Genomic DNA, 26,041 nt, shown 5'->3' with positions numbered 1-26,041 from the left:
AATTACTGTGCAACCTGTTTCGGAGGACAAATTCATTTTCAAGGGTAGTATAGACGTAATGAACGTTACATTTGCTTTAAGTTTTCATCTAACAGTAACTGAAAGACACAGTTGTTAGAGTTACTGAGGAAACTGTCTCAGGTGGGATGAATTAGAGAAATTAGAGAAATGAAGTACTGTAACGCATTACCTGTTTTTGACCACACAATTCAATCTTCTGTATTGGCTAAAATATTCCCCCATTAAACTTACTTTTTGAAGTGCTTAACGTGTTAATGACAGTTCTACAAGACGCAAATGGCCTGTACGCAACATATGTTACGGTGATGTGATGGAGAATTGAATTTCTTGTTATTTCCATTTACAATGATTGATGAAATAAAACAACTAAGACAAGTGACAGGTAAGAATTTTAGTTTACGTAATTACGTATGGAACATAAGATTTGGCACGTTTAATAACATAGAGAGTGACTCGTTACAATTTAGTTGTCCCATTCCTACTCGTGAGATTTACATAATAGTGATAACATCATGTTATTTTAGTTATTTATACAGATGAAATGAAGAACATGAAAGTGACAGTGAGGAGGTTAAGGGGGGGCAAGGCCGGCGGAGGGGGCAGGAAGGGAGAATAAAGAAACAGAGAGAGAATGAGACAGAGAGAAAGAAATCCACCAGGGTAGGTGCAATGAGATGGTGACGATAGGTTGTGTTTATGTTTGAGACATGGGTAAGGTAATTATGTTCATTGTTTCTTTTGACACTTGTACGAGCAGGTAGTCATTACTGAATACAGGATGTAATTTGTTGTATTCACTATCTGCATGTTCATTCAGCATGTAAGTGGGTTGTCTGTGTTATCTGTGTATATTTGTAGTGGTTCTAGTATATTGAGTTTTGTGCCACAAGGTTATCTATGGCAGACTATGGGAGCTTTATTGATATCGATAAGACTGGTCTGCTGTCATAGAAGTGAGTGTCATCGCAGATTTATGACGTACATTTAACCTAGAGCTGAGAAGAACATTTCAAAAAGTCAGGTCGAAGAACTTTAACGTTTTGTCTATTATATGCCCAGTGTTAAATTTGATGTTGGAATATATTGGCCGGCCGAAGTGGCCGTGCGGTTAAAGGCGCTGCAGTCTGGAACCGCAAGACCGATACGGTCGCAGGTTCGAATCTTGCCTCGGGCATGGATGTTTGTGATGTCCTTAGGTTAGTTAGGTTTAACTAGTTCTAAGTTCTAGGGGACTAATAACCTCAGCAGTTGAGTCCCATAGTGCTCCGAGCCATTTGGAATATATTGAAAACATGTCACCTCTACGTTTGAATGTAAGTCAGTAATCTTCAACGGCACTCACCTTTATGAAAGCAAACACAGTCTTATCAGCATCAATAAAGATCTCTGCCATAAACAACCCTGAAACATAAAAGTCAATATACTAGAGACACTAGAAATACAAATGGAGAACGGATTTTCCAACCCACTGACATTCTGAATGAACATGCAGATGCAGAATACAACAGATTACTTTCTATAATCGGTAATGACTGTATCTTGATGTAACAGTCTCACAAGAACCAATGGACTCAATTTCCTACGCCCTATCATCTCCGTTTCATTCCACCTACCCTGATCTCCGGCTCTCTCTCTCCCTCCGGAGGGTGTGTGTGTGTGTGTGTGTGTGTGTGTGTGTGTGTGTGTTCATCCTCTATCCCTCCTCCCACTAAACTCCAACATCGTACTCACTGTCGCTTTCATGTGTTTTCATTTCATTTGTATGCATAACTAAAATAATATCAAGTTATTACTGTGTTACAATCTTAACAAGTGTAAATTACATATTTAGTAATAGTAGCAGTAAATTTTAAAGAGTATTTTGAGTTACCTAGTATGTCAATAAGTATGCCAAGTCTCGTGTTGAATATGTAAAAATATAAAACTAAAACTGTTAAAAGTCACGTCTATAAGTAATTTCTATCTTTCATTTGTTCCGAAAATGTATGTAACTGGAAAGAATACGAAATTCAGTACTCAATCACATCATTGTAACATAGGTTAATTAACGTGATTTGAGTATGTGATACAGTCATTAATATGTTAAATCGTTTAGAATGTATGTGAAAAATGTGAAAACTTTTCGCCAATGCAGAAGACTTTCGTTATGTGGTCAAAAGCAGGTAATATGTTTCAATGCTTTATTTCTTTCATTTCTATAATATTTCTCTCCTTCATCCGGCCTGAGACAGTTTCCTAGTTAAATCCAACATCTGTTCCGTTCTTTTACCGTTAAGTGAAGTACTCAAGTCAATAAACTCCTTGAAATGGGTTTTTAGCTCCGAAACACGTTGGACAGTAACTAGAGAACGTAAATAGTGTGACTGAAGATGGAATATTATTAATAAATACACCCCTAACATAGAGGTTCCATTCATGGGCAGCCCACAACTTAATATCAATAAATAAAGTAAAATTTTTGTGTTTCATTACCGTCAGCCAGAAATAATAACACACTCTGACTTAAATCTTTCCCTGTTACTGATACCGCAAATACGGTTTTAAATATCTTATTAGATTACCAAATATTCAGGGTACAAATATGGAAGCAGTCTGTGACAAAACGGCATTGGTCGGCCTACTCTCAACAGTAGAATTGATCTTCTATGCATGTTGTAAGCCAAATTCCTTATATTTAAAATGTTCCTCTTTGGATATGTCCGTCAAAACTAACTGATGAATCTTATAGAGTAACACAACAGAGAAAGAAGATATTAAATTATTGTCCATGTTATATTCTGCCTCTATATTCGTATTCAAACAGCTGCAACAGTTCGCCCCCTACAAAAACATAAAACAACAAAATTCCGAAAACATTAGTTTGTGGCATTAAATTTAGTTGCTTATAGACATGTAACAAATGGTTCAAATGGCTCTGAGCACTATGGGACTTAACTTCTGAGGTCATCAGTCCCCTAGAACTTAGAACGACTTAAACCTAACTAACCTAAGGACATCACACACATCCACGCCCGAGGCAGGATTCGAATCTGCGACCGTAGCGGTCGCGCGGTTCCAGACTGTAGCACCTAAACCGCTCGGCCACTACGGCCGGCGACATGTAACACAAATACTTGAAGATAGTAGGATTTCATGTGCGCCCAAGAACTTTAAGTTACGAGAGAACACCGATAATGCAAGTCTAAAAATGTCGAGCAAAATGTAAAGAAAACTGGACATTACATGTCCGCCATAAGTTAGTTTTGAATACAGTTCAGGCTCTCAGTCAATGAGATCAAGTCACAGATTATGTTAGGTTAGCGCGCAAGGCATTAAATGGCGCACAGAACTTTCATTACTTATAATTCAGAAACTCTTATTACACGCGAAATTATAACCAAGCATTTCTTGACTGTACTGTATGATTTTACTGGGTGTAAGTATTGCTGTGAAAAATATCAGTTAAGTTGTAATAAATGAACAAGAGAAGACATTAACTTTGTGTGAAACATCGATGATGTTAGTTTCAATCTGTGTAATTTAGCACTAACTGGTTATTACCTATTTGCGAAACAATCATTTTACAGTTATGGTTTGGAATAGGCTGGCCGTAATTACATGCTATTCGTTATTTGCAGTGTTTATGCTTACGCGTTCATACACATGCAAAATCAGTGTTATAGTAATCAGTTTCAGATTATACAAAGGCATCATCTTTTAGCCAGTCTGAAACTAAAAATCACTGCCCAGCGCGACGAAATTACGAGTTAGGTTAGTTTCAGTATCAGCCATTAATCAACAAAGATAATAGGAACAAAAAGCAGATTTTGTTTATTACAAGATGAAACAATATTTACACACATTTCTTTGATTTATTCCAAAGAGTGCCGCGTGGAATGCCCATGCGATTAGTTGCGCTATGTCACGAACTGCGCGGCCACTGTCGCCGTAGGTTCGAGTCCTCCCTCGGGCGTGGGTGTGTGTGTTGTTCTTAGCGTAAGATAGTTTAAGTTGGTTTAAACAGTGCTGAAATCGTTGTAGGTGCGGAAAGCTGGCTGAAGCCAGTGATAAATTCTGCCGAAATTTTTACAAAGGCACAGACGGTGTTTAGGAAGGATAGATATCATCAACCGGTGGTGGCGTGTTGTCGCTGTTAGTAGTAGTTTATCCTGTAGTGAAGTAGAAGTGGATAGTTCCTGTGAATTATTATGGGTGGAGGCTACACTCAACAACCGAGCTAGGTTAATAATTGGCTCCATTTACCGACCACCCGACTCAGCAGCATTAGTGGCAGAACAACTGAGAGAAAATCTGGAATACATTTTACATACATTTTTTCAGCATGTTATAGTCGTAGGTGGAGTTTTCAGTTTACCAGATATAGACTGGGACACTCAGATGATTTGGACGGGTGGTAGGGACAGAGCATCGAGTGACATTATACTGAGTGCACTATCCGAAAATTACCTCGAGCAATTAAACAGAGAACCAACTCCTGGAGATAACATCTTGGACCTACTGACAACAAACAGACCCGAACTTTTCGACTCTGTAAGCACAGAACAGGGAATCAGTGATCATAAGGCCGTTGTAGCATCCCTGCATATGGAAGTAAATAGGAATATAAAAAAAGGGAGGAAGGTTTGTCTGTTTAGCAAGAGTAATAGAAGGCAGATTTCAGACTACCTAACAGATCAAAACGAAAATTTCTGTTCCGACACTGACAATGTTGAGTGTTTATGGAAAAAGTTCAAAATGCGTTTTAGACAGGTACGTGCCGAGTAAAACTGTGAGAGACGGGAAAAACCAACCGTGGTTCAACAACAAAGTTAGGAAACTACTTCGGAAGCAAAAAGAGATTCACTCCAAGTTTAAACGCAGCCAAAACCTCTCAGACAAACAGAAGCTAAACGATGTCAAAGTGTGCGTAAGGAGGGCTATGCGTTAAGCGTTCAGTGAATTCGAAAGTAAAATTCTATGTACCGACTTGACAGAAAATCCTAGGAAGTTTACGTTAAATCAGTAAGTGGCTCGAAACAGCATATTCAGACACTCCTGGATGATGATGGCACCGAAACAGAGGATGACACGCGTAAAGCTGAAATACTAAACACCTTTTTCCAAAGCTGTTTCACAGAGGAAGACCGCGCTGCATTTCCTTCTCTAAATCCTCGCACGAACTAAAATATGGTTGACATGGAAATAAGTGTTCAAGGAATAGAAAAGCAACTGGGATCAATCAACAGAGGAAAGTCCGCCGGACCTGACGGGATACCAATTCGATTCTACACAGAGTACGCGAAAGAACTTGCCCCCCTTCTAACAGCCGTGTACCGCAAGTCGCTAGAGGAACGGAAGGTTCCAAATGATTGGAAAAGAGCACAAGTAGTCCCAGTCTTCAAGATGGGTCGTCGAGCAGATGCGCAAAACTATAGACCTATATATCTGACGTCGATCTGTTGCAGAATTTTAGAACATGTTTTTTGCTCGCGTATCATGTCGCTTCTGGAAACACAGAATCTACTCTGTAGGAATCAACATGGTTTCCGGAAACAGCGATTGTGTGAGACCCAACTAGCTTTATTTGTTCATGACACCCAGAAAATATTAGATACAGGCTCCCAGGTAGATGCTATTTTCCTTGACTTCCGGAAGGCTTTCGATACAGTTCCACACTGTTGCCTGATAAATAAAGTAAGAGCCTACAGATTATCAGACCAGCTGTGTGGCTGGATTGAAGAGTTTCTAGCAAACAGAACACAACATGTTGTTCTCAATGGAGAGACGTCTACAGACGTTAAAGTAACCTCTGGCGTGCCACAGGGGAGTGTTATGGGGCCATTGCTTTTCACAATATATATAAATGACCTAGTAGATAGTGTCGGAAGTTCCATGCGGCTTTTCGCGGATGATGATGTAGTATACAGAGAAGTAGCAGCATTAGAAAATTGCAGCGAAATGTAGGAAGATCTGCAGCGGATCGGCACTTGGTGCAGGGAATGGCAACTGACCCTTAACATAGACAAATGTAATGTATTGCGGATATGTAGAAAGAAGGATCCTTTATTGTATGATTATATGATAGGGGAACAAACACTGGCAGCAATTACTTCTGTAAAATATCTGGGAGTAAGCGTACGGAACGATTTGAAGTGGAATGATCATATAAAATTAATTGTTGGTATGGCGGGTACCAGGTTGAGATTCATTGGGAGAGTCCTTAGAAAATGTAGTCCATCAACAAAGAAGGTGGCATACAAAACACTCGTTCGACCTATAGTTGAGTATTGCTCATCAGTGTGGGATCCGTACCAGATCGTGTTGACGTAGGAGACACAGAAGATCCAAAGAAGAGCGGCGCGTTTCGTCACAGGGTTATTTGGTAAGCGTGATAGCGTAACGGAGATGTTTAGCAAACTCAAGTGGCAGACTCTGCAAGAGAGGCGCTCTGCATCGTGGTGTAGCTTGCTGTTCAGTTTTCAAGAGGGTGCATTTCTGGATGAGGTATGGAATATATTGCTTGCCCCCCTACTTATACCTCCCGAGGAGATCACGAATGTAAAATTAGAGAGATTCGAGCCTGCACGGAGGCTTTCCGGCAGTCGTTCTTCCTGCGAACCATACGCGACTGGAACAGAAAAGGGAGGTAATGACAGTGGCGGGTAAAGTGCCCTCCGCCACACACCGTTGGTTGGCTTGCGGAGTATAAATGTAGATGTAGATGTAGAACGCAAGTCCACTCAGTAGCACTTATGAATACGTCTCTATTTACACTACTAGCCATTAAAATTGCTGCACAACGAAGATGACGTGCTACTGACGCGAAATTTAACCGACAGGAAGAAGATGCTCTGATATGCAAATGATTAGCGTTTCAGAGCATTCACACAAAGTTGGCGCCGGTGGCGACACTTCTGACGTTCTGACATGAGGAAAGTTTCCAACCGATTTCTCATACGCAAGCAGCAGCTGACCGGCGTTGCCTGGTGAAACGTTGTTGTGATGCCTCGTGTAAGGAGGAGAAATGCGTACCATCATGTTTTTGCGATTTTGATAAAGGTCGGATTGCAGCCTATCGCGATTGCGGTTTATGGTATCGCTGCTCGCGTTGGTCGATATCCATTGACTGTTAGCAGAATATGGAATCGGTGGGTTTAGAAGGGTAATACGGAATGCCGTGTTGGATCCCAACGGCCTCGTATCACTAGCAGTCGAGATGACAGGCATCTTATCCGCATGGCTGTAACGGATCGTGCAGCCTCGTCTCGATCCTTGAGTCAACGGATGGGGACTTTGCAAGACAACAACCATCTGCACGAACAGTTCGACGACGTTTGCAGCAGCGTGGAATAAAAGCTCGGAGGCCATGGCTGCGGTTACCCTTGACGCTGCATCACAGACTGGAGCGCCTGCGATGGTGTACTCAACGACGAACCTGGGTGCACGAATGGCATAACGTCATTTTTTCGGATGAATCCAGGTTCTGTTTACAGTATCATGATGGTCGCATCCGTGTTTGGTGGCATCGCGGTGAGCGCACATTGGAAGCGTGTATTCGTCATCGCCATAATGGCGTACCACCCGGCGTGATGGTATGGAGTGCAATAGGTTTCACGTCTCGGTCACCTCTTGTTCGCATTGACGGCACTTTGAACAGTGGACGTTACATTTCAGATATGTTACGACCCCTGGCTCTACCCTTCATTCGATCTCTGCGAAACCCTACATTTCAGCAGGTCCTGTACGGGCCTTTCTGGATACAGAAAATGTTCGACTGCTACCCTGGCCAGCACGTTCTCCAGATCTCTCACCAACTGAAAATGCTTGGTCAATGGTGGCCGAGCAACTGGCTCGTCACAATACGTCAGTCACTACTGTTGATGAACTGTGGTATCGTGTTGAAACTGCATGGGCAGCTGTACCTGTACACGCCATCCAAATTCTGTTTGACTCAATGCCCAGGCGTATCAGATGGTTGTTCTGGGTACTGATTTCTAAGGATCTATGCACCGAAATTGCGTGAAAATGTAATCACATGTCACTTCTAGTATAATATATTTATCCAATGAACAGCCGTTTATCATATGCATTTCTTCTTGGTGTAGCAATTTTAATGGCCAGTAGTTTATTTAGCTAACACAGTTCACAAATTTTTCAGAGTTCTGGCACTATTCGCACATTGTTTCATTGTCTCAGGTATACGGCCATAGTCAATAGTTCTCGCCAATCCGTCTTCATGCATTCTACAGGACGTTACTGTTCACCAGTCATTGTCCTGCAGCCCTTATTTCGTACATGGAATACAATGTTCAGCCTTTTCAACGTTTTAGCAGATTCACAATGTGCGCAAAATCACGACCAGCCACGCGTTACGATCACGAACGCGAGCCAGCTTGCCCACTTGCGACAGTTCACGCTACAAGTGCTCATCATCAACTACTTATTCAATGAAACACTATGGCGTAACTGATTCATTTCAAATTATTAAGAACACAGGGACAAATGACTAAGCATTATAAAACAAAATAAAAGACTAAGAAAACATAAAACTATTATTTCTGTGTGTTGTCTATAGCTAGACCGCTTCAAATCCTTTCCTTAACACTTATAGTAAACTTCTAAACCCAAAGGTATCATTGCAATTATCTCAACAACGCTTCTGTTAGTCGTTAAGGTTACGCCATTTTCCTAACCAAAAAACTGAAGCATTCAGAAGCGGTCGAGAGGATGTGCGATATTACTTCAGTGATTGCAAAATCCAGTCAAGTACGAAGAACCTTGCAGTATGAGACCACTGATCACTTTGATTTTGCATTCCCTCTGGCCTGTTTTGTATCCCGCCTGGGAGGCGGTGCGTGGGTAAGGAACAGCAACAAAAAAATGGCTCTGAGTACTGTGGGACTTAACAGCTGTGGTCATCAGTCCCCTAAAACTTAGAACTACTTAAACCTAACTAACCTAGGGACATCACACACATCCATGCCCGAGGCAGGATTCGAACCTGCGACCGTAGCAGTCGCGCGGTCCCGGACTGCGCGCCTAGAACCGCGAGACCACCGCGGCCGGCGAACAACAACAGGAAAAGGTACTAAACTCTCAGTACTGCAAATACGGTTTAAGCACCTTTACTAGTGGATAAACATATGCAAACGTATTACATAACTTGCAAGGTGGTGCGAAGTTCAAGCGAAGTATCCTGGCTGTCTGCACCTGATGAAATGGGCTGAAGCAGTCGCGGGGCTCGTAGACCTCGACAGCATCGGCTACATGGCACTGTCGTCGGTGACTCTCGTAGTGCCAACCTAGCAGAGCGGAACTACGTTGTGGCATCGTAGCTATCGATACCACAGCCTGAATACGTGCACTGAATCGATGGGGAAAGCTGTCATAAAGCCGTTGTCTGCGCAAGTTGGCCCCCCAACTGTCGTAACTAGTTCTTGATACACTAGATATGGGCACTGGGACAGTGCAAGGGTCCAAAATGGCTTAAGACACGCCCCATCGGGACAGATCTGGGGATCTTTCTGCCACGGAAGTGCTTCAGCGTGTCGCAGACACTTCAGAGAGACACGTGCCATGTCTGTTCAAGCGTTGTCCTGTCGAAAAACGCACGACAATGCTGTCGCGTAACACGTGACGCACTATGTACGTGACGTAGCTTTGTGTCGTCAGAGTACCCTCAACCACTACTTGCCTTGACGTGAAGTCATACCCGTTGGCTCTCCATATCCCCTCTCCAAAACATAGAAGGAAAGGGACTTCTCTCCACGTCGCCGCTATACTCACCGACGATGGTCAACTAAGGTAGCGCAGAACCATAGTTCATCACCGAACACAATGCGAAGCCGTCCGTCAGCAGTCCGTGCTGCCCGGCCACGTCACCACTCCAAACACAGTCGTTTGTTTGATGGTGTTAACAGCTGCCCACTCACGTGACGGTGACTTCGTAATCCGACCAATGACGCAGGATGACACTGAATGTTGCAGAGACTCCATTGGTTACTCTCCGACGGTAGACGCAGATGTGGAGGGGTTACAGTGTGCTTGTTGACAATACAGTGGATCCTCCCTCGTGGTGATCAGATATGATACACTGGAACCCTGGCGACGATTACGCCTGCCCTCGTGTTTCCATGCAGTCCTAAATTGGACCCGTGTCACATCCGAATGTCCTAGAGATCTAAATATTGCACGATTCTACCAACTGGCCAAATGGAGAACCGCAAAGAGGCGCCTTTCAATCTTTCTTCTGGTAGCGCTGCCTCCAACGAATACGTGGCAACTCGGTGCAAAGTAACCATTCACTATCTGACACTGTTCACGCCCTTTTATATTCTACCAGCCCTCGTAACAACCTAAACATGACCAACACTAATGCATTCTGGTCGTAGTTCTGTCACACAGAATCATTTGCATACTGCAGATATTAACATACCAACCGTTGGCGTGTAACTGTACGAAGTTACATTGACCTATGATCAAATATTCAGCATGCTTCACATTTTTGTCAGGCAATATATATTGGTACATCCACAATTGTTAATCATTTCAAATCATTCATGGCACACAATGACAACGAGTCATCTCAGCCGGAAGGTACGACCATATGATGGCAGTTATAATGATTCCAAAACAAGTAGTTGGATAAAATTATACTGCAACTTCCAGCAACTTTATCTTCCTTTTCCAAATAATCCAAGTTGTGCAAATCATCTACATAAAACGTATCGCTAAAGTAAGTAAATAGTGCTTAATTTGCATCGCAAAAACTGTTGGTCTCCTCACACTGAATAAAAAGATTCTTCCAAACTGCCCCTTCCGGCACACATCTCCCAATATTGCCAGCGAAACACGTTTACCAAAACCGTCCTCACTTGGCCCACATTTCTCTCAATACATCATCACTCACATCTCGTAAGTTATTAACAGTAATGGAATCCATCACGTTGCACTATATCTCGAGCACCACCCTCAGTCTGAATTCAGTCTCGACACTGTAAAAATACTCCCTGTAGCCTCCTCATGTCGAGGTGACTGCAATGAGACATCTGCTCTAGAAACATCCATGCAATGTCTTTGAAGTTTTTCTCAACATTGGTACTTTGTTTCCACCAAAACTGTATGGATAGCAGCAAATGTTAATCTTGTTGACGCCATCGCTACATCCCACTCCGTGTCCCAGAAGATTCTGCCTCACGGGAGACTGGGGACTAACACCGAAGCACTGACTGGTACAAAAATTTAATTGACGCCACATAATACCCAATGAAGGATACTTCACGCATCACATATTGCAGACAGATTGTCTTGCGCAAACGTTCCTTAGGTAGGAAAGCATGTCAGGCGCGTTTTCTCATGTGGGAGTGAATGTAGGACCGTTAGCACGCGAGTGAGAAGGGATGATTCAGACTCGTGGGTCACCGTTTTCCATGACGTTTTCCAACGACGTTCTATATTGCAAATAAGGAGACACGTTTTAGACTTTTCCTAGACATTCTTAGTTCTTTAAAAAATCGAGGTCAAAGTTGATGACAGGAAATCGTATTTGCAATGCTGTACATCGGAAGATGGTCTGAAAACCAACATTTTTATTAATGACGTATGGCGTACAAAGTTAATAATGTTTTAGTTATTAACGTTTTCGTGTTTTTCGTGCTGTAGCTTGGGTATCTGTCATTCGACGTGTCTAGCAGAAAGAGGTTGTCGGTTGAGTGGTGAACTCATTAGACTGTGTACTTCTGGTCCGTGTTTGACTCTGGGTCGTGGCATTATTTTTTTCATTTGATATTTTTGTTCGATGTTTGTGATAATAATAATCTGATTATGCGAATACCTTCCTTTCTTTTTTGAAGTAAACCATTGGCAGGTGTGACTGATGATCAAATAAGTATACATAATATACTGACAACTATTTTGATCGTGATACAAGGCGCGTTACTTAGGATTTCCACAGATGACGGTATTCGACGGACCTGCACCGTAAAAGTGATACCCCTCTTTTCCAACTGTATGATGTTTACTTTTCGCGACAGATAAAGAACTTCATCGCACGACTTCATAATCATACGACATCAGAGCATAGCAAATAATTAAAAGACAGGGCGACTGCTATCGAAGTTCATGCGTTGATCCATAACCAGTTGTCCATGTCTTTCTTTCAGGACATACTTTTATACGCTTGGTGCGCATCCAAATTGTTATCTGATAAATCTGTTTGTAGCAACGTAAGTCAAATGTATTCTCCACGAAAAATGTACTGGATGACATGTCAATGCGTCAACATTTCGTTTGCGTGTTGCAATAGAATTGGAGTGTCAGTCCATCTGGTCTAGGAGATTCATGCATCGCTGCCTTCTTGAGTGTTGCCCTTATGTCATCTTCCGTTACGGGTTCCAGTAACGTAGCTGCATTCGAAGCATCCACCTCAGTGTGCACCTACTGCAATACGTCTTCTCCCATCCGATCTTCCGTCGGCAGACGGGCGGAAAGAAGGCGATAACGTGGCAGAAACCCAGTAGCAGTGTCCTGTAGTGACTTGAAGGGCCGATCGTCCCCATCATGGTGCGCTGTGATCAACGATACGTGCATGTCCCCTTGATACATGATGCATGGGAATACATTCTTCATCGACGTTGTCAAAGCACCTAGCACGGATCGAAAGGCTCTCTAATTAACGTCTCGTTCCAGTAAAATGCGCATCTGAATGCGACGGCCTTCCGGTTGATGCTCGGGCGATGGAGCACCGTTTAGGAACATTCAAGTGTGTATGGGAGCCATCCTGCTTTTATTTCTTGCTATTAGTTATGAGAGCCCTTGCACGCTGTAGCCACCTTGAAAGAACTGTACGGTGTACCGGCAGACGGTGAGTGCATGTTTGCCACGTCTGTAGGGGACATTCGGGATCCACCATTAAGGATGAATTCAGTTTCCACGAACTATGGCTTCATCAGACCTGCTGTCGTGGGAGGGTTAAAGTGTATAAATACGCAAGGTGATTCGTAAAGGCAGTGGCCCAACGTTCGGCAGTCAGCACGTGATCTCGTAGTCTTTCAGAAACATAAATCCGATCCAGTCTGCCCACAGAGTGGCTAGTAATAAATGTATAGCCCTCACGCTGCCCAAAGATCTTTTTACACGTGTCCATCAGCGTCACGTCTCTGTAGATCGAGAGCAATGCACAACTGGAGTTAAAATTCCGGGTTTGATCCTTCGGCGTGAGATGTGATCATATCTGTGCCACGGAATAGGGGCACAGTCTCCTCCGAACAGAACTGCGCACGGCTCCGTCGATTGTGAGATCTGGAGTGTGCGAAATTGTTGACAGTACGAATGCCGTTCACGGTCATCACTAAACCTAGGGTCGAAAGAAGATAATAGAGGTCGCACGTCGGAATCCCTTCCCAGGTCCGGGTCGCTGTGCCACGTTCTACTCTGGAATGGCCCTCGGTAAATGTTATAACCACGCACTTCTAAGACGGCAGCATTGGTGGTTTCCTGTACCAGCAGTGTATCCACGTCTGTGGCGTAGATCATGTACAGTTGCAATTTCATAAGCGATCGTGTGGCATTGATGTTCACTGTTCCCCCCTCGTATGCTTAGTTTTTTGTCGTCGTCATGCTTGTGTAATTTCATTATAAACCCATAGGCTATAGTCCGCTATTCGTGCTCAGAGGGTTGCCCGCCAACGGACTTCCCTCCGTTGCTTTCGTCTTGTGGCGTGCCCCTGTAAGTGAGCCGTCATCGAGTAGGATGCCCACTTCAGTACCTCTTCGACTTGCACTGCTCAGTGACATCGGTCATCAAGTCCAGAAATACCCTCTTCTGTATTTCTATGTGATTGCCGGGTCGCTGCCACTGACACCTCCATCGACCTTACCAGGTTAATCGTTGCCTAAAAGGCAGGACATCTGGTCGCCACAGGAAGGAATCCTGTCGACGTCTTCTAAAGGCACGTGATCCATGTCAGATTTCTCTTTGACTGGATGATCTTCCGTGTCCCTTAGGATAGAGGAGGACGTGTCGCCCGAAGCATGACAGCACTTGTTGCAATGGTTCGTTGAGCATTGTTTCCGCGTCCTGCCTCCTCCGCCGTAGGCGACGCCTCAGGTTGTTCTTCGGGCGCTAGTTGATCCATTGCTGCACCACCTTCTCTACCTCCAGTTCTATACTGCGTGAGGCTGCATAAGGTTACTCCCTCTTCTGCTGTGACGGGGGTGTAGGGGGTGTCCTCCCCTTCATCTCCCTGCTCGCCGCTCTTGCACCAAGATGTCTGCGTCACGCTCCGAACTCGGCAACACCTCCGGGCTGGCCGCCGACATGTATGTCATCCGCAGTGAGAACTTCTCACTGTGACGTTTTTCCACGTGGCAGTTGCATGATACGGCGTTGTGTGCACTCTGCGCGGGTATATCCTTCTGGAACCTAGCCAGGACATGTCCGCGGCTGGCTACCGTAAATCACAATAGCTTGACATACTCCAGTGCGTAAGTTTGAGTTAACCTGTCAGATGCCGTTTAGCACGGGGTAGGTGCTACAATTCGCCCAGCGTCCAGATGTACCGTCCCATATTGTCGCACCGATTCAATGACGATCGATTCTGGTATCTCAAACGGCAGTCGAGAGATCCGAATGATCCTCACTCTCAAGCCTGAAGGAGTCACCATTACATCGTTTATATGGCCATCAGAGTGTCGAAATTTAAATCCTCTTTGTACAGCGGCGATAATGCTAACACGTGCAGCTTCATTAGTCATCATGACGTATATTGTGCTGCTTACAATGGATAGGTGTATCCCAATGAGGTTTGTAGCAGTTAAGCGAATTTCAGCCTTCAGAAAACGCCCTAGCATATGCGTGGTCAAACATAAAAGTTATGTGCCGTGTCCATGCGTAAACATTTCCTGTTTCACGGCCGGGAACAGGTCCGAGCGGCGCCACTGCTGTGCAGACTGACCACCAGCCCACCGCCATCTCTCAATTTGACACGTCTAAGCTACCGTATGAAAACACGAAAACGTTAATAAGGTAAACATTATTAACTATGGACTACATATTATATTAATAAAAATGTTTGTTTTTAGACCTTTTTTTTAAAAGGACGAAGCACATCACTCTGCCATTTTCAGTATAGAACTTCAGAGCAAAATTTGATCAAAATCGATGACCCATATGTCACATCCTCCTCTTGTGAGTCATTCCACTTGGAAACCCAGCGCCTTCACACTATCCCACCTGGAGGCATGGCCTAAAATTTGGTACATTGTTCACATGTACAGGAAATTTGTATCTTTTCCTGCCTATCATTATGGGCATGCAAATAATCGTAACAGTTGGTGTTCCATATTACCTTAAAATTTTTCGTATTCTGTGAATAGTCATGTGCCACAATAAAATAAGTGACCTTTTTGTCATTATACTTTACTTCGTGCAGCTGCGCACTAGAACTGTAGCGCTATTGACCACAGATTACATTTAGTCCGATTCAGAGTCTCCACACTGCTGTCTTCTTCATTCCAGTAATCAAATTAATTGGTAACAGTCAGATACACGCTCCACCCGAGAATAACTTCTCCCGTCTTCTGAAGAGACAATTTCCCATTTCTCCCATGCAATGAAGTCGCTTTGGTGCCTCTGCCACCGCACGATTACACACGTACCATTGGGAAGAGGTGGTTACATTCAGATACATTAAAGGACTGGTGCACTGAATCATCCGCGCAACTACAGCCGCCTTACTGGAATACTACAAGTCGGCAGATTGAAAATTTGTCCATACTACGTTTGTTTCACGTCAGTTTATACTTTTTTCCACCAAAACCTAGCACTGATACAACAAATCATGTTTCTTAGAAAAGTAACAATTATAATATCGATAATAATTGTGGTATTTTCGTGGCGTGGTACAGTCAAGATATACTAACAAGGTGTAAAGATAGTTATCTGTCGATGTAGTCATGTGTGTATCGCGGAGAGGTCGTACCGGGCTTCAGCTGTTTTGAAAGAAATGCAATGAATGGGAAGTCTGTTAATTACATGTTACATCTAACAAGGGAATGGTGCAGTTCAACATGTCGGAACCAGCCCTGAAATTTTGTATGCAGGAAGAACACGACTTAAAATTTTAGTAGCTGAGGGGCACTGCAAGTATTTTTAAAAGCTATTCAAGTTGCTCTTTTTGTCGGATGAAGAAGTGCTTATACAAGCGATTTGTACAGCCCTTCCACCTAGCGCGCGATCGGCCGTGACAAGAGGGCGTAGCACCGCGTAATGTAATTTCCGAAGTGACACACGCGAATTTGAAACTCCTAAACTATACAAAAAATGTCACGTATCATTAATGTTTTGAATAAGAGGCAGTTCGTATCGACAGCCAAACTGTTGCATATCCAATTTTTACAAAGGTGAAGCAGAGAAAAGTGAATCAAGGCAGTGTTGATGTTACATTCCGAGCGGTCTAAGGCGCTGTAGTCATGGGCTGTGCGGCTGGTCCCGGCGGAGGTTCGAGTCCTCCCTCGGGTATGGCTGTGTGTGTTTGTCCTTAGGATAATTTAGGTTAAATAGTGTGTAAGCTTAGGGACTGATGACCTTAGCAGTTAAGTCCCATAAGATTTCACACACATTTGAATATTCTGATGTTGCAGTACAAGCGACTTCTATCAGTCATGACTTTAACTTACTGAAATCATATGTTTCTTACACATACATCAGTTCATACCACTTCCTCTAGTATAGTTCTTACGATACTTTTTGAATAATTTACATTTTAATAACAATGTAACAGATACTGGTATATTTCCAACAGTCGTCACAAGAAATCGACGTAATTACATAAGACACGCCAGACGAAAGAAAAATTAATGCTTTGAGGCACATCACAGTAATTTTCCGTTTTATTTAGACAGAATTGCGGAGGACTAAGAAATTCTCCACGCCATTGCTCTGCTTGTTGTACCGTATAGTCAGCACACTTAAAGCAATTGGTAAAATGTGCCAATGCTAATCCACACGCGACTGAAATTTAAGAATACTGTTCTCCTGATCAATCTCAAATGACTTGGAGCTATCGGAAATTATATTGTCAGACAGTTCCCTTAAAAATACTTTCCACAATCGAAAAGATTCTTGATCTAGAGTCAAACTGGTCGTTCTAGGTGAAAACCGAATTACATGAACGGTCTTTTCAACATCAACCTAAAGACATAGGTATCGATATGTCCAGACCAAGAATGCAGTAAAGCCAACGAATTAATTTCTGCAGTTGGTAAAAAACCGTTTTGAATGAAATGTTAAAAATTAATCTTTCCTATTTTTCCAAATTTTGAAACGTTGATTGTAACGTTTTTTACACTAAAAGGTTCCTTTCCCATTTTTGATCCTACTATGCCTTGATGTCCCTGAAGACAGATATAAAGCTGCGGAAACGGTAATCCATTAATATTTATCAGTGTCATTGTTATGTATGAATGTAACCGCTTGCACAACAGACTCTGTCTTTTTTCACCTCGGTTTCAAGAAACCTGACTAATCAGCGTTAGACACAGCAGTGTGAGGATAACAGCAATCTTTGTCTTCACATCAGGTATGAATCTCCTCCACACTTTTACTTGAAGTAAACTTCGTTGTTCTGCCACTTCCAGTACTGCATGATTCCTTGAATCTGCTTAACCAGATCGAAGAAGACCTGAAATCAGCAGTGTTCATCTCAGTTGCGATTCGGAGGTCCCTGTCTCCTAGATCTCCATTGTTAATGGTGCATTGCCACTCACAAGCAGCGCTAAAATGGTTCTTATCTAAAGAAAACTCCTCTAAATAAGTGTTCTTCGTGTTATTTATACAATTTTGCGGGTTTATGTTGGTTAGTAATGAGAGTAACAGCCTTTGTGGCCATCCTGTGCACAAAACCTTTCGGATAGTTTTCCTTTCACAGTATTGTGAGTTTCATATTGACATGTATTTGTTACTTCGTATAAGTCTTGCTTCGATTTATAAATTTCACGGTCAGATTGTCAGAAGCAAAACGGGTTTTAACGCTGCTTAATATTAATATTAAACATAGTGATTATTAATTCAGTTTTATCTCCATTGTTAACACTTACTCTACTCAAACGCAACTGGGGACTATTATGGATATTTAATGAGTTGCCAATTTGAGTGAACAATAAATGCAGGCAATTGTTTCAGAGAAACTATCAGCGAAAGCTGAAATTCGTTTTACACATTACTATCGCGCCACGTCGTGTTGTCGTGACCGAGAGCAGAGGCGTTTGCGTGGAGTTGTCAGTGCCAATAGATTATCAGCACTGCGTTAAATAAACGCAGAAATCAATGTGGGACGTACAACGAACATATCCGTTAGGACAGTGGGGCGAAATTTGGCGTTAGTGGGCTATCGCAGTAGACGGCTAAAAGCACGACTTCTCCTGGAGCGCCTCTCCTGGGCTGGTGATCATGTCGGTTGGACACTAGACTACTCGTAAACAGTGGCATGGTCTGATGAGTCCCGATTCCCGGTTGTAAGAGCTGATGATAGGACTCGGGTGTGGCGTAGACCCCACGAAGCCGTGAATCCAAATTGTCAAGAAGGCACTGTGCAGGCACTTGTGTAGGCTGTGTTTACATTTAATGGATTTGGTCCCCTTGTCAAACTCTACCGAACATTGACTGGGAATGGTTATGTTCCACTCCTTGAAGACCATCTCTGGAATTTTTATGGATGACAATGCGACATGTCACTGGGCCACAATTGTTCTCAAATGGTTTGAAGCACATTCTGGACACGTCGAGAGAATGGTTTGGCCACACATATCGCACGACATGAATACCATCCATCGAACGTTTATGGAACTTAAACGAGAGGTCAGTTCGTGCACAAACTCCTGCACCAGCAACACTTTCGCAATTATGGACAGCTATAGAGGGAACTTCCAACGACTTGTTGGGTCCATGCCAAGTCGAGTTGCTGCACTACGCCGCGCAGAAGAAAGTCCGATACGATATTAGGAGGAACACCATGACTTTTATCACGTCAGTGTATCATTACTTTCTGTTCCAATATCTCAAGCGTAAACCTGCCAGATATTGTCAAATTCACTGCTTACTACGAAAGCTAACGTAGTTGTTCTGTGAGACGTGAAGAACTAGACTGAAATATATTGTGGAGGTTTACTGGTGCATGTGTAGCAGATTACATAGTTGCCACATCCCCTGTCACAGATAAAATTTACTTTTCCAGGGTCCACTTTTGCAAAAGCCAAGTATAAGGAATCATATGGCTGCTCGATACAAACTGTAAATTGACAATGGTTACAAGTAGGGTGGATCGTGCTAAGAGCTGGTGGCAAATGTTGGGGTGCCTGGCGGCTGTACTCCGATTTGGTCACAGGCAGGTAGCTGGCTGAACTGTTGTCAGCACCATCGTGTTGCTACTACCGCTACAAAAATCTTTGTGGCTGCCGAATACTCCTATTGCGCGTACTTTCAGGTTCCTTACTATGTGCAACAGAAAAAAGCCAAACGAGAAGGCATAGGGAAGATGCACTATGGATTTGTACCCCAGACGAATTTCGTAACTTTTAGTTGTTTTTGTAGTATATGGAATCGTAAAGCATTGCACTAGTTATGAACTAAAAATTGAGGAAACTGCAACAAAAAAAGATATCTTCCGAAGACTTATTCATATCAAACGCAATGCGATACGTGTCTTAGCTAAGATCCATTGCCGAGTGAGTTAGTTTAGTTGTGTGCTAAAGGAAGTATTTCAGTGACTCTGATAGTTTTCTAAATATAACGTGACAAAATTTGAAGCTGTTTCTCGCACGGGAAAATTTCACCGATCTCAAAAAAATTAATATAATGGAATACAGTATTAATGTTCCACATCATTTATTTTATATTTTGTTGTAAACAACCTTGAGCACGCAGACACAGTAGTATTACCAGTGAATTCCTAGACTCCTGCTACCATTCCCTTCATGGTTCATTAATTCCTATCTACATCACAGACCAAATCAGAGTTTGAAAGTGAATGAAAATAAACAAAAGGAATTGGATGCAGTAATTGACAAAATACTTCGTTGAAAGAAGAGAAAGGGTAACAGCATTTCTGTAGCCTCCTCAGAAGGCACTAAATCACACTGACAGCAAATGGTCTCTTGTGTCATATGTAGGTAGAACGTCACAGATACTTTCGAGCAATTTAACATCCAGGAAATGTACACCAGCTTTCTACGCTAGGAATACTGTTCCACACATTCTGCTCTACAGTAAAGTTGAGATTCCATCTCTAGAACAGAGTGGAATTTACAGGATTCCTAGCAATTTTTGTGAGAAATTATATGTACGTCAATCAGGTAGGGCTATAATCTCTTCTACTGACTGAACGTCAATCAGGTAGGGCTGTACACTCCTGTACTGACCGAACCTCAAGAGAATTGGGGTATAAAAAAAGGAAGATTCCACATTTACTGAGCATGCTCTGAAAAAATTTCGTACTTGTGATATTAAATGTAATGTTCTCCTCAGAGCAAAAAAGACGGAATGAAAGTATTGCTTAAGATTCTGGCTATTGACAGACACCAATCACAGAATCGTGACTTAATCCTTAATCTTTAGTGTCCTAATAATCAACCTTGCTAAAGCAGCAGAAGCAATTAACAATTTTTTCTCACCGTGAGATAATGTACCTCATATAAATAGTGTAGCTGTTCCCCATTTCCCACACTGCATTGACTCTTTCTTCCCTTCTGACACTCCTCTTTTTATCTGTTCATAGCTTTCACCAATAATTTTTTCCATATAACATAGTATCTGTCTCAGTACTTACTTGGTGTATTGTTGTATCCTAATATTCTTACTATTTAAATTTTTGAATATAAGACTTATTTATTCTTAACTTCTTTGTATCTGTTCAATACTAATGTGCTTAATGATAGTTTATCAGTTTGCGTATCGTTAAGAGACCATAAATAATATGTGTATTAATTGTTTAGCACAATACATATACGAGATTGGGTTCAAGGATTTAAACATTAAAGATAAAACATGCAATACATCATACAGAATGTTTCTTATTTTGAAACCAAATAAAACTGAAGCTTTGGAATTGTTTCCTGTACATATTGTTGTAAAACTGCCTCGTCTCTTTGGAAAAAAAAATCTCTTTGTTCGACAGAAGTTGTTTCTGATGTTGTGTGGATAGCCTGTTTAGTCTTAAGTTCTCTGATGATGGACTAGAAAACAGAACGCCGGTTTGCAATGAAATATAAAATAAATATGTTTAACTGTCAACTGACTAAACAAATTGAAATAAAAAGGGATGTTACCCAAGGAAGCACCTTATCCATGCCCATGTTAGTTATATCGCTGGAACCTTTCCTGAAACAGCTACAGCAAAGGCTGACAGGCATTACCAATCATGGAACAAAGACCAAGGAACAGAGACCAAGCACATGCGACACAACTAGAGATGGTAACTGCAAAATATTGTTCCGCATCAGGTGCGAGGGTAAATGAAAACAAAAGTAAATTTATAAACATAAAGCGGCTTGCTACCCGCCAGGTTAGCCGAGAGCGCTAATGCGCTGCTTCCTGGACTCGGGTAGGCGCGCCGGTCCCGGATCGAATCCGCCTGGCGGCTTAACGACGGAGGCCGGTGTGCTGGCCAGGCTGGATGTGGTTTTAAGGCGGTTTCCCACATCCCACTAGGTGAATACCGGACTGGTCCCCACGTTCCGCCTCAGTTACACGGCTCGCAGACATCTGAACACATTCGTACTATTCCATGGATTACACTAAACGCAGACAGTTGGGGCACACTACTACTGTCCTGGGGTGTACAGGGTTGCGGAAAGAAGGGCATCCGGCCACCCCTTAAATTAACCTTGCCAAATCCGATTAACCATGCCGACCCTGCGCCATTGCGGGAAAAAAGGCACAAGCAAAAGAAAGAAAGCGGCTTGCTAACTTGTGTATTGAGTGGGCGAACCATGTTGATGAACACAAGGCTCTTGGAATAGCATTTGCAATTTCCCTTTTAAAAATGATAGCAATAAATTGGTGGGAGGTGGTAAGAAAAATCAAGGGAGCTTTGATTGAAAACTGTCAACGTAGCATAGACCAGTTCCAGAGAATACTGTTTATCAACGCGTATATTTTATCCAAGGCCTACTACATAGCACAGGTTCTCCCCATCCCATCATTGGTGGCGAAGACGATCAGTCCACCTTGTCAAAGTTTATGTGGAAAGGGGAATTGTTTCTAGTGACGGTGAAGACAGCAGTGTTGGATCCAACTAATGGAGGAATGGGACGGCCGGTGTAGCCGAGCGGTTCTAGGCGCTTCAGTCTGAAAGCGCGTGACCACTACGGTCGCAGGTTCGAATCCTGCCTTGGGCATGGATGGGTGTGATGTTATTAGGTTTGTTAGGTTTAAGTAATTCTAAGTTCCCATAGTGCTCAGAGCCATTTGAACCATTTTTTTGAGGAATGGGACTAACCGACATAAACTCTAAAGCAATGGCATTGTATGTCAAACGAACATAGAGTATAATGTGTAACGATCCGGGGTGCATTACAGGAAAACTATACGACATTGTCAGGCCAGAAAGTGTAGAGCCGTCGATAAATATACAAAAAATAAGTTTTTAACTAAAACGCATTAAGGAGTTTTATCTTGAGATAAGCTATCTCAGCAAAAAGCTTTTAAACTCCAAAAACGTTACAGCAAAAGCGATTTTAGCAGAAAGACGGAAATATGAAAGGAATAATAACATAGGAATTAAATATGCTGGAATAGCATGGAATGTGGTGTGGAAAAACATCAGTAGTGATGTTCTTTCGTCTGACGTGACAACAACATGGTACAAGGTAGTCAACAACATCATCAGCACTAATGAGCGTCTCTTTGTCATCGGTTTAAGTGACACAAACCTCTGCAGCAAATAAAACCTCGTTGATAGTGTGCCTCATCGGTACACGTGTGGAGATCGGATTATCAGCTGGATGTGGACTAGGGAGAAAATTGCTCTGATATCTAGAACTTCAACAAACAATGTACCGACTAACATTTTCTTCAGACCAGAAGAAAGTTACTACCCTCAGGCAAAATAACGCAGTGATTCGGTGAATGGGCAGATATACAAGTCACATTTTAACAATGCTGGGAGCGATAAACATATTGAATACAAGATGTAGGCCTATGTGGAAAATGAATTCGAGAAAATACTTAAGTATCAGAATCACAATTAGAAAAATGATAAAATGCTCCAAATTGTCTTCAACAGAATGGGTATAGGTTAGGAACACGTAGATTCTTCGGGGAGAGGGGATGGATTGTGTCACGTTCCCGACCCTAACCTCACCTGCAAGTCACACATGAAAAATAAATCAATAGTACAGCAGATACAAGAGTATAACGGCAAACATCTAGTGTCTGTCGTAAAGGAAGACCTTGAACTCCCTAATGATACGTTTAGAAGGCTGAAACTGACAAAAAGTAACAAAGCAGTGAAGGACTTTGCGACGTCGCTGTTCGGGTCTTCTCTTCTGTCCACGTAATTTACCCTGCAAGAAACACACATCAGGGATTTACTGAATGATTAATCTGGGTCTGGGAAATGATGATGAGGAACCTCAGGCTACAGAAGAAGAAATTGTGCATGCTGAACAGCCACCAGTTGAAGGCGACAGTGAGGATGCTACAGGTGTGCTACTGCTAAAGACTGAATGTCATTCCTCATTCTGTGAATGTTGTAATTTGTGAGTGCAATTATCTGTCACCTTATTTACGTCATTTCATTATAAGCTAGACATTTTTGTTACTGTTTTTGATGAATAAAAAAACTTAGAGAAGGACGTGGAAGGAATTCGGTCGAGTCCTTTTCATAAGAATCATAATCGTGTCCTCGAGCGATTTGGGGAAATCACTGAAAATATAAATTTGAATGGCTCCATTCCCGAACGCGAATACAGTGTCTCATCACTCTGGCACCTCGTTCGATAAGTGTGTATGTGTTTGAGTGTGGAGGGAGGGGCAGGGTAAAACTTGTACAAGAAGACGAAGGTTCAGACTGATGTAGGGTGCAGTAGGTGTGAAGATAGGATAAACTATCGTGGAGAGGTGCATCACATCAGTCTTCGGAGGAGTACCATGAAGGACTTAACAACAACTCAGGTATGTTATTAATATGATGGATGCTTACTTTTTAGAGGAGCATTCACACCGTTCAAATCTGTAGCATGTTAAATCTTTTGTTGCCGGTTGGATGGTATGGAGAGAGAGGAACCAGTATTAGAGCAAATGTTTCGGTCTCTCTGGGAGGTACAGTTCGACAACTCTCTGTTGGCAGCACGAAGGGAGTCGGGTTCGGCTCCCAGATCTACAAACGTCTTCAACTAGTTTTACATATGTTTATCCACGTTAAAGATGGTTGATTTCCTTGGGTGTGAACTGAATTACTCGAAGAAATACGGAAACCAGCCACAATTATAATACTTTTATTTATACCAAACAAGTTTTTGGGCTCTCTCCCATCTTCGAGTGGCATAATATATTTATAACTTCGTCAGTATAGCGTTTTTATCAGCTGTATTTTAAATGCTATAGCTGCGTTTTTTTCTGTAATATGTGGCTCCCTTTTCGGCCTCGATATGCACACCACAAATACTTTTTGTTTTGTTCTTGAAGTCTAAGCAGCAGCTCGTAACTATTTTATGAAATATGTGACACGCAGCTCTATATATGCCGCTTGTTATCACTACCGTTTCTATTAAGAACCATCATCACAGAGTAATGGTCATATTGGACTTCACCCTGACACACCACCTCGCGGATACTAGTTTGTCCTTCTTATGCAACTGTAGTAATAAAACTGCCATTCTGATCTACGTCTACATCTCTACTCCACAAACCACCTTATGGTGTGTGGCAGAGGGTACATCGTGCATCACTGTCTCTTTCCCTTTCCCTTTTCCGGTGGGGAATGTTTCGCGTGAAGAAAGACTGCTGCTGGCACTCGGTGAGAGCTCGAATTTCTCATTTTACATTCACGGACTTTTAGCGAGATATACGTAGAAGGAAGTACACTCTCTGTACTTTAACAGTAAACCACACATTGGTGTAGAATGCCTCTCTTCAGGGTATTGTTTGCTAGAAACTCTTCGGTCCAATTACACAGTTGGCTGGCATTCCGTGCACTCGTATTTTGTTCATTAGGTGGCAGTGGGAAATTGTGCCGAACGCCTTCCGAAAGTCAAGAGACATGGCATCAATTTTGGCACCTGTGTCTACTGCTTTCTGTGTCTCGTGGACGGACAGAGCGAACTGAGTTCGACACGTTCGTGTTTTCGCTGTCCAAGTTGTTTCCTACAGAGGAGATTTTCGGTCTCCCGAAATGTCATAATAAGCGAGCATAAAACATGTTCCAGAATTCTACAGGATAGTATAACATGACGTAATACATAATTATATTTGAACTTTTATACTGTGGTGATTGTTAATAGCCCAGACGGGTAGTGACATTAAAGAATACACAGAAAGCTGCGTGTTATACGTTTCATTAAATACTTAGTAATTGTTCGCAATCGCTGTCAAAAATGTTTAAACACAACAAAGTATTCAACTTTTACTTTCATCTAAAAGGAAATCCAAACAGCAGAACCAAAAGCAATACAGGGCTCAAAATGCAGATGATAATAATGTTTCATTGACCAATACATGAAATACGTATTACGGGAAATGAAGCTGGATAATAGCCTGAATCCGTCTTGGCGTAAATAAAGCTATAAAACCAGCTGGTTTTCTTTATTTCTTCAAATAATGTTTTACATAGCCTTTTGAAGCTTTCTGAATGTGGTGCTACAGAAGAATTCTGAAGATTGGTTGGGTAGATCGCGTTACGAGAGAGGAGGTATCGAACCGAATCATGGCGAAAGGAAATTATGGCACAACTTAACCAAAGGAAGGGATCGGTTGTTGTGGCAAATTCTGAGGCATCTAGGGAATGTCACTTTGGTAATGGCCGAGAGGGTGGGGGTTGAAACCGTA

The 26,041-nt window shown here is 42.4% G+C and overlaps 1 protein-coding gene across 1 annotated transcript in view; it reads left to right on the top strand.

Moving 5' to 3' along the window:
• The first annotated feature begins 24,145 nt into the window (after nucleotides 1-24,145).
• Nucleotides 24,146-26,041, top strand: part of LOC124805530 (lipase 3-like) — a 55,791-nt gene continuing 53,895 nt past the window's right edge. The window contains exon 1 of the mRNA XM_047266099.1: nucleotides 24,146-24,169. Coding sequence (XP_047122055.1) covers nucleotides 24,146-24,169 — 24 coding nt within the window. The remainder of the gene's footprint in view (nucleotides 24,170-26,041) is intronic.

This window comes from Schistocerca piceifrons, chromosome 7 (assembly GCF_021461385.2).
Source record: "Schistocerca piceifrons isolate TAMUIC-IGC-003096 chromosome 7, iqSchPice1.1, whole genome shotgun sequence".
NCBI classification, from domain to species: Eukaryota; Metazoa; Arthropoda; class Insecta; order Orthoptera; family Acrididae; genus Schistocerca; species Schistocerca piceifrons.
Note: the sequence above shows the minus strand (reverse complement) of the source record. Positions and strands in the feature narration are given on the sequence as shown.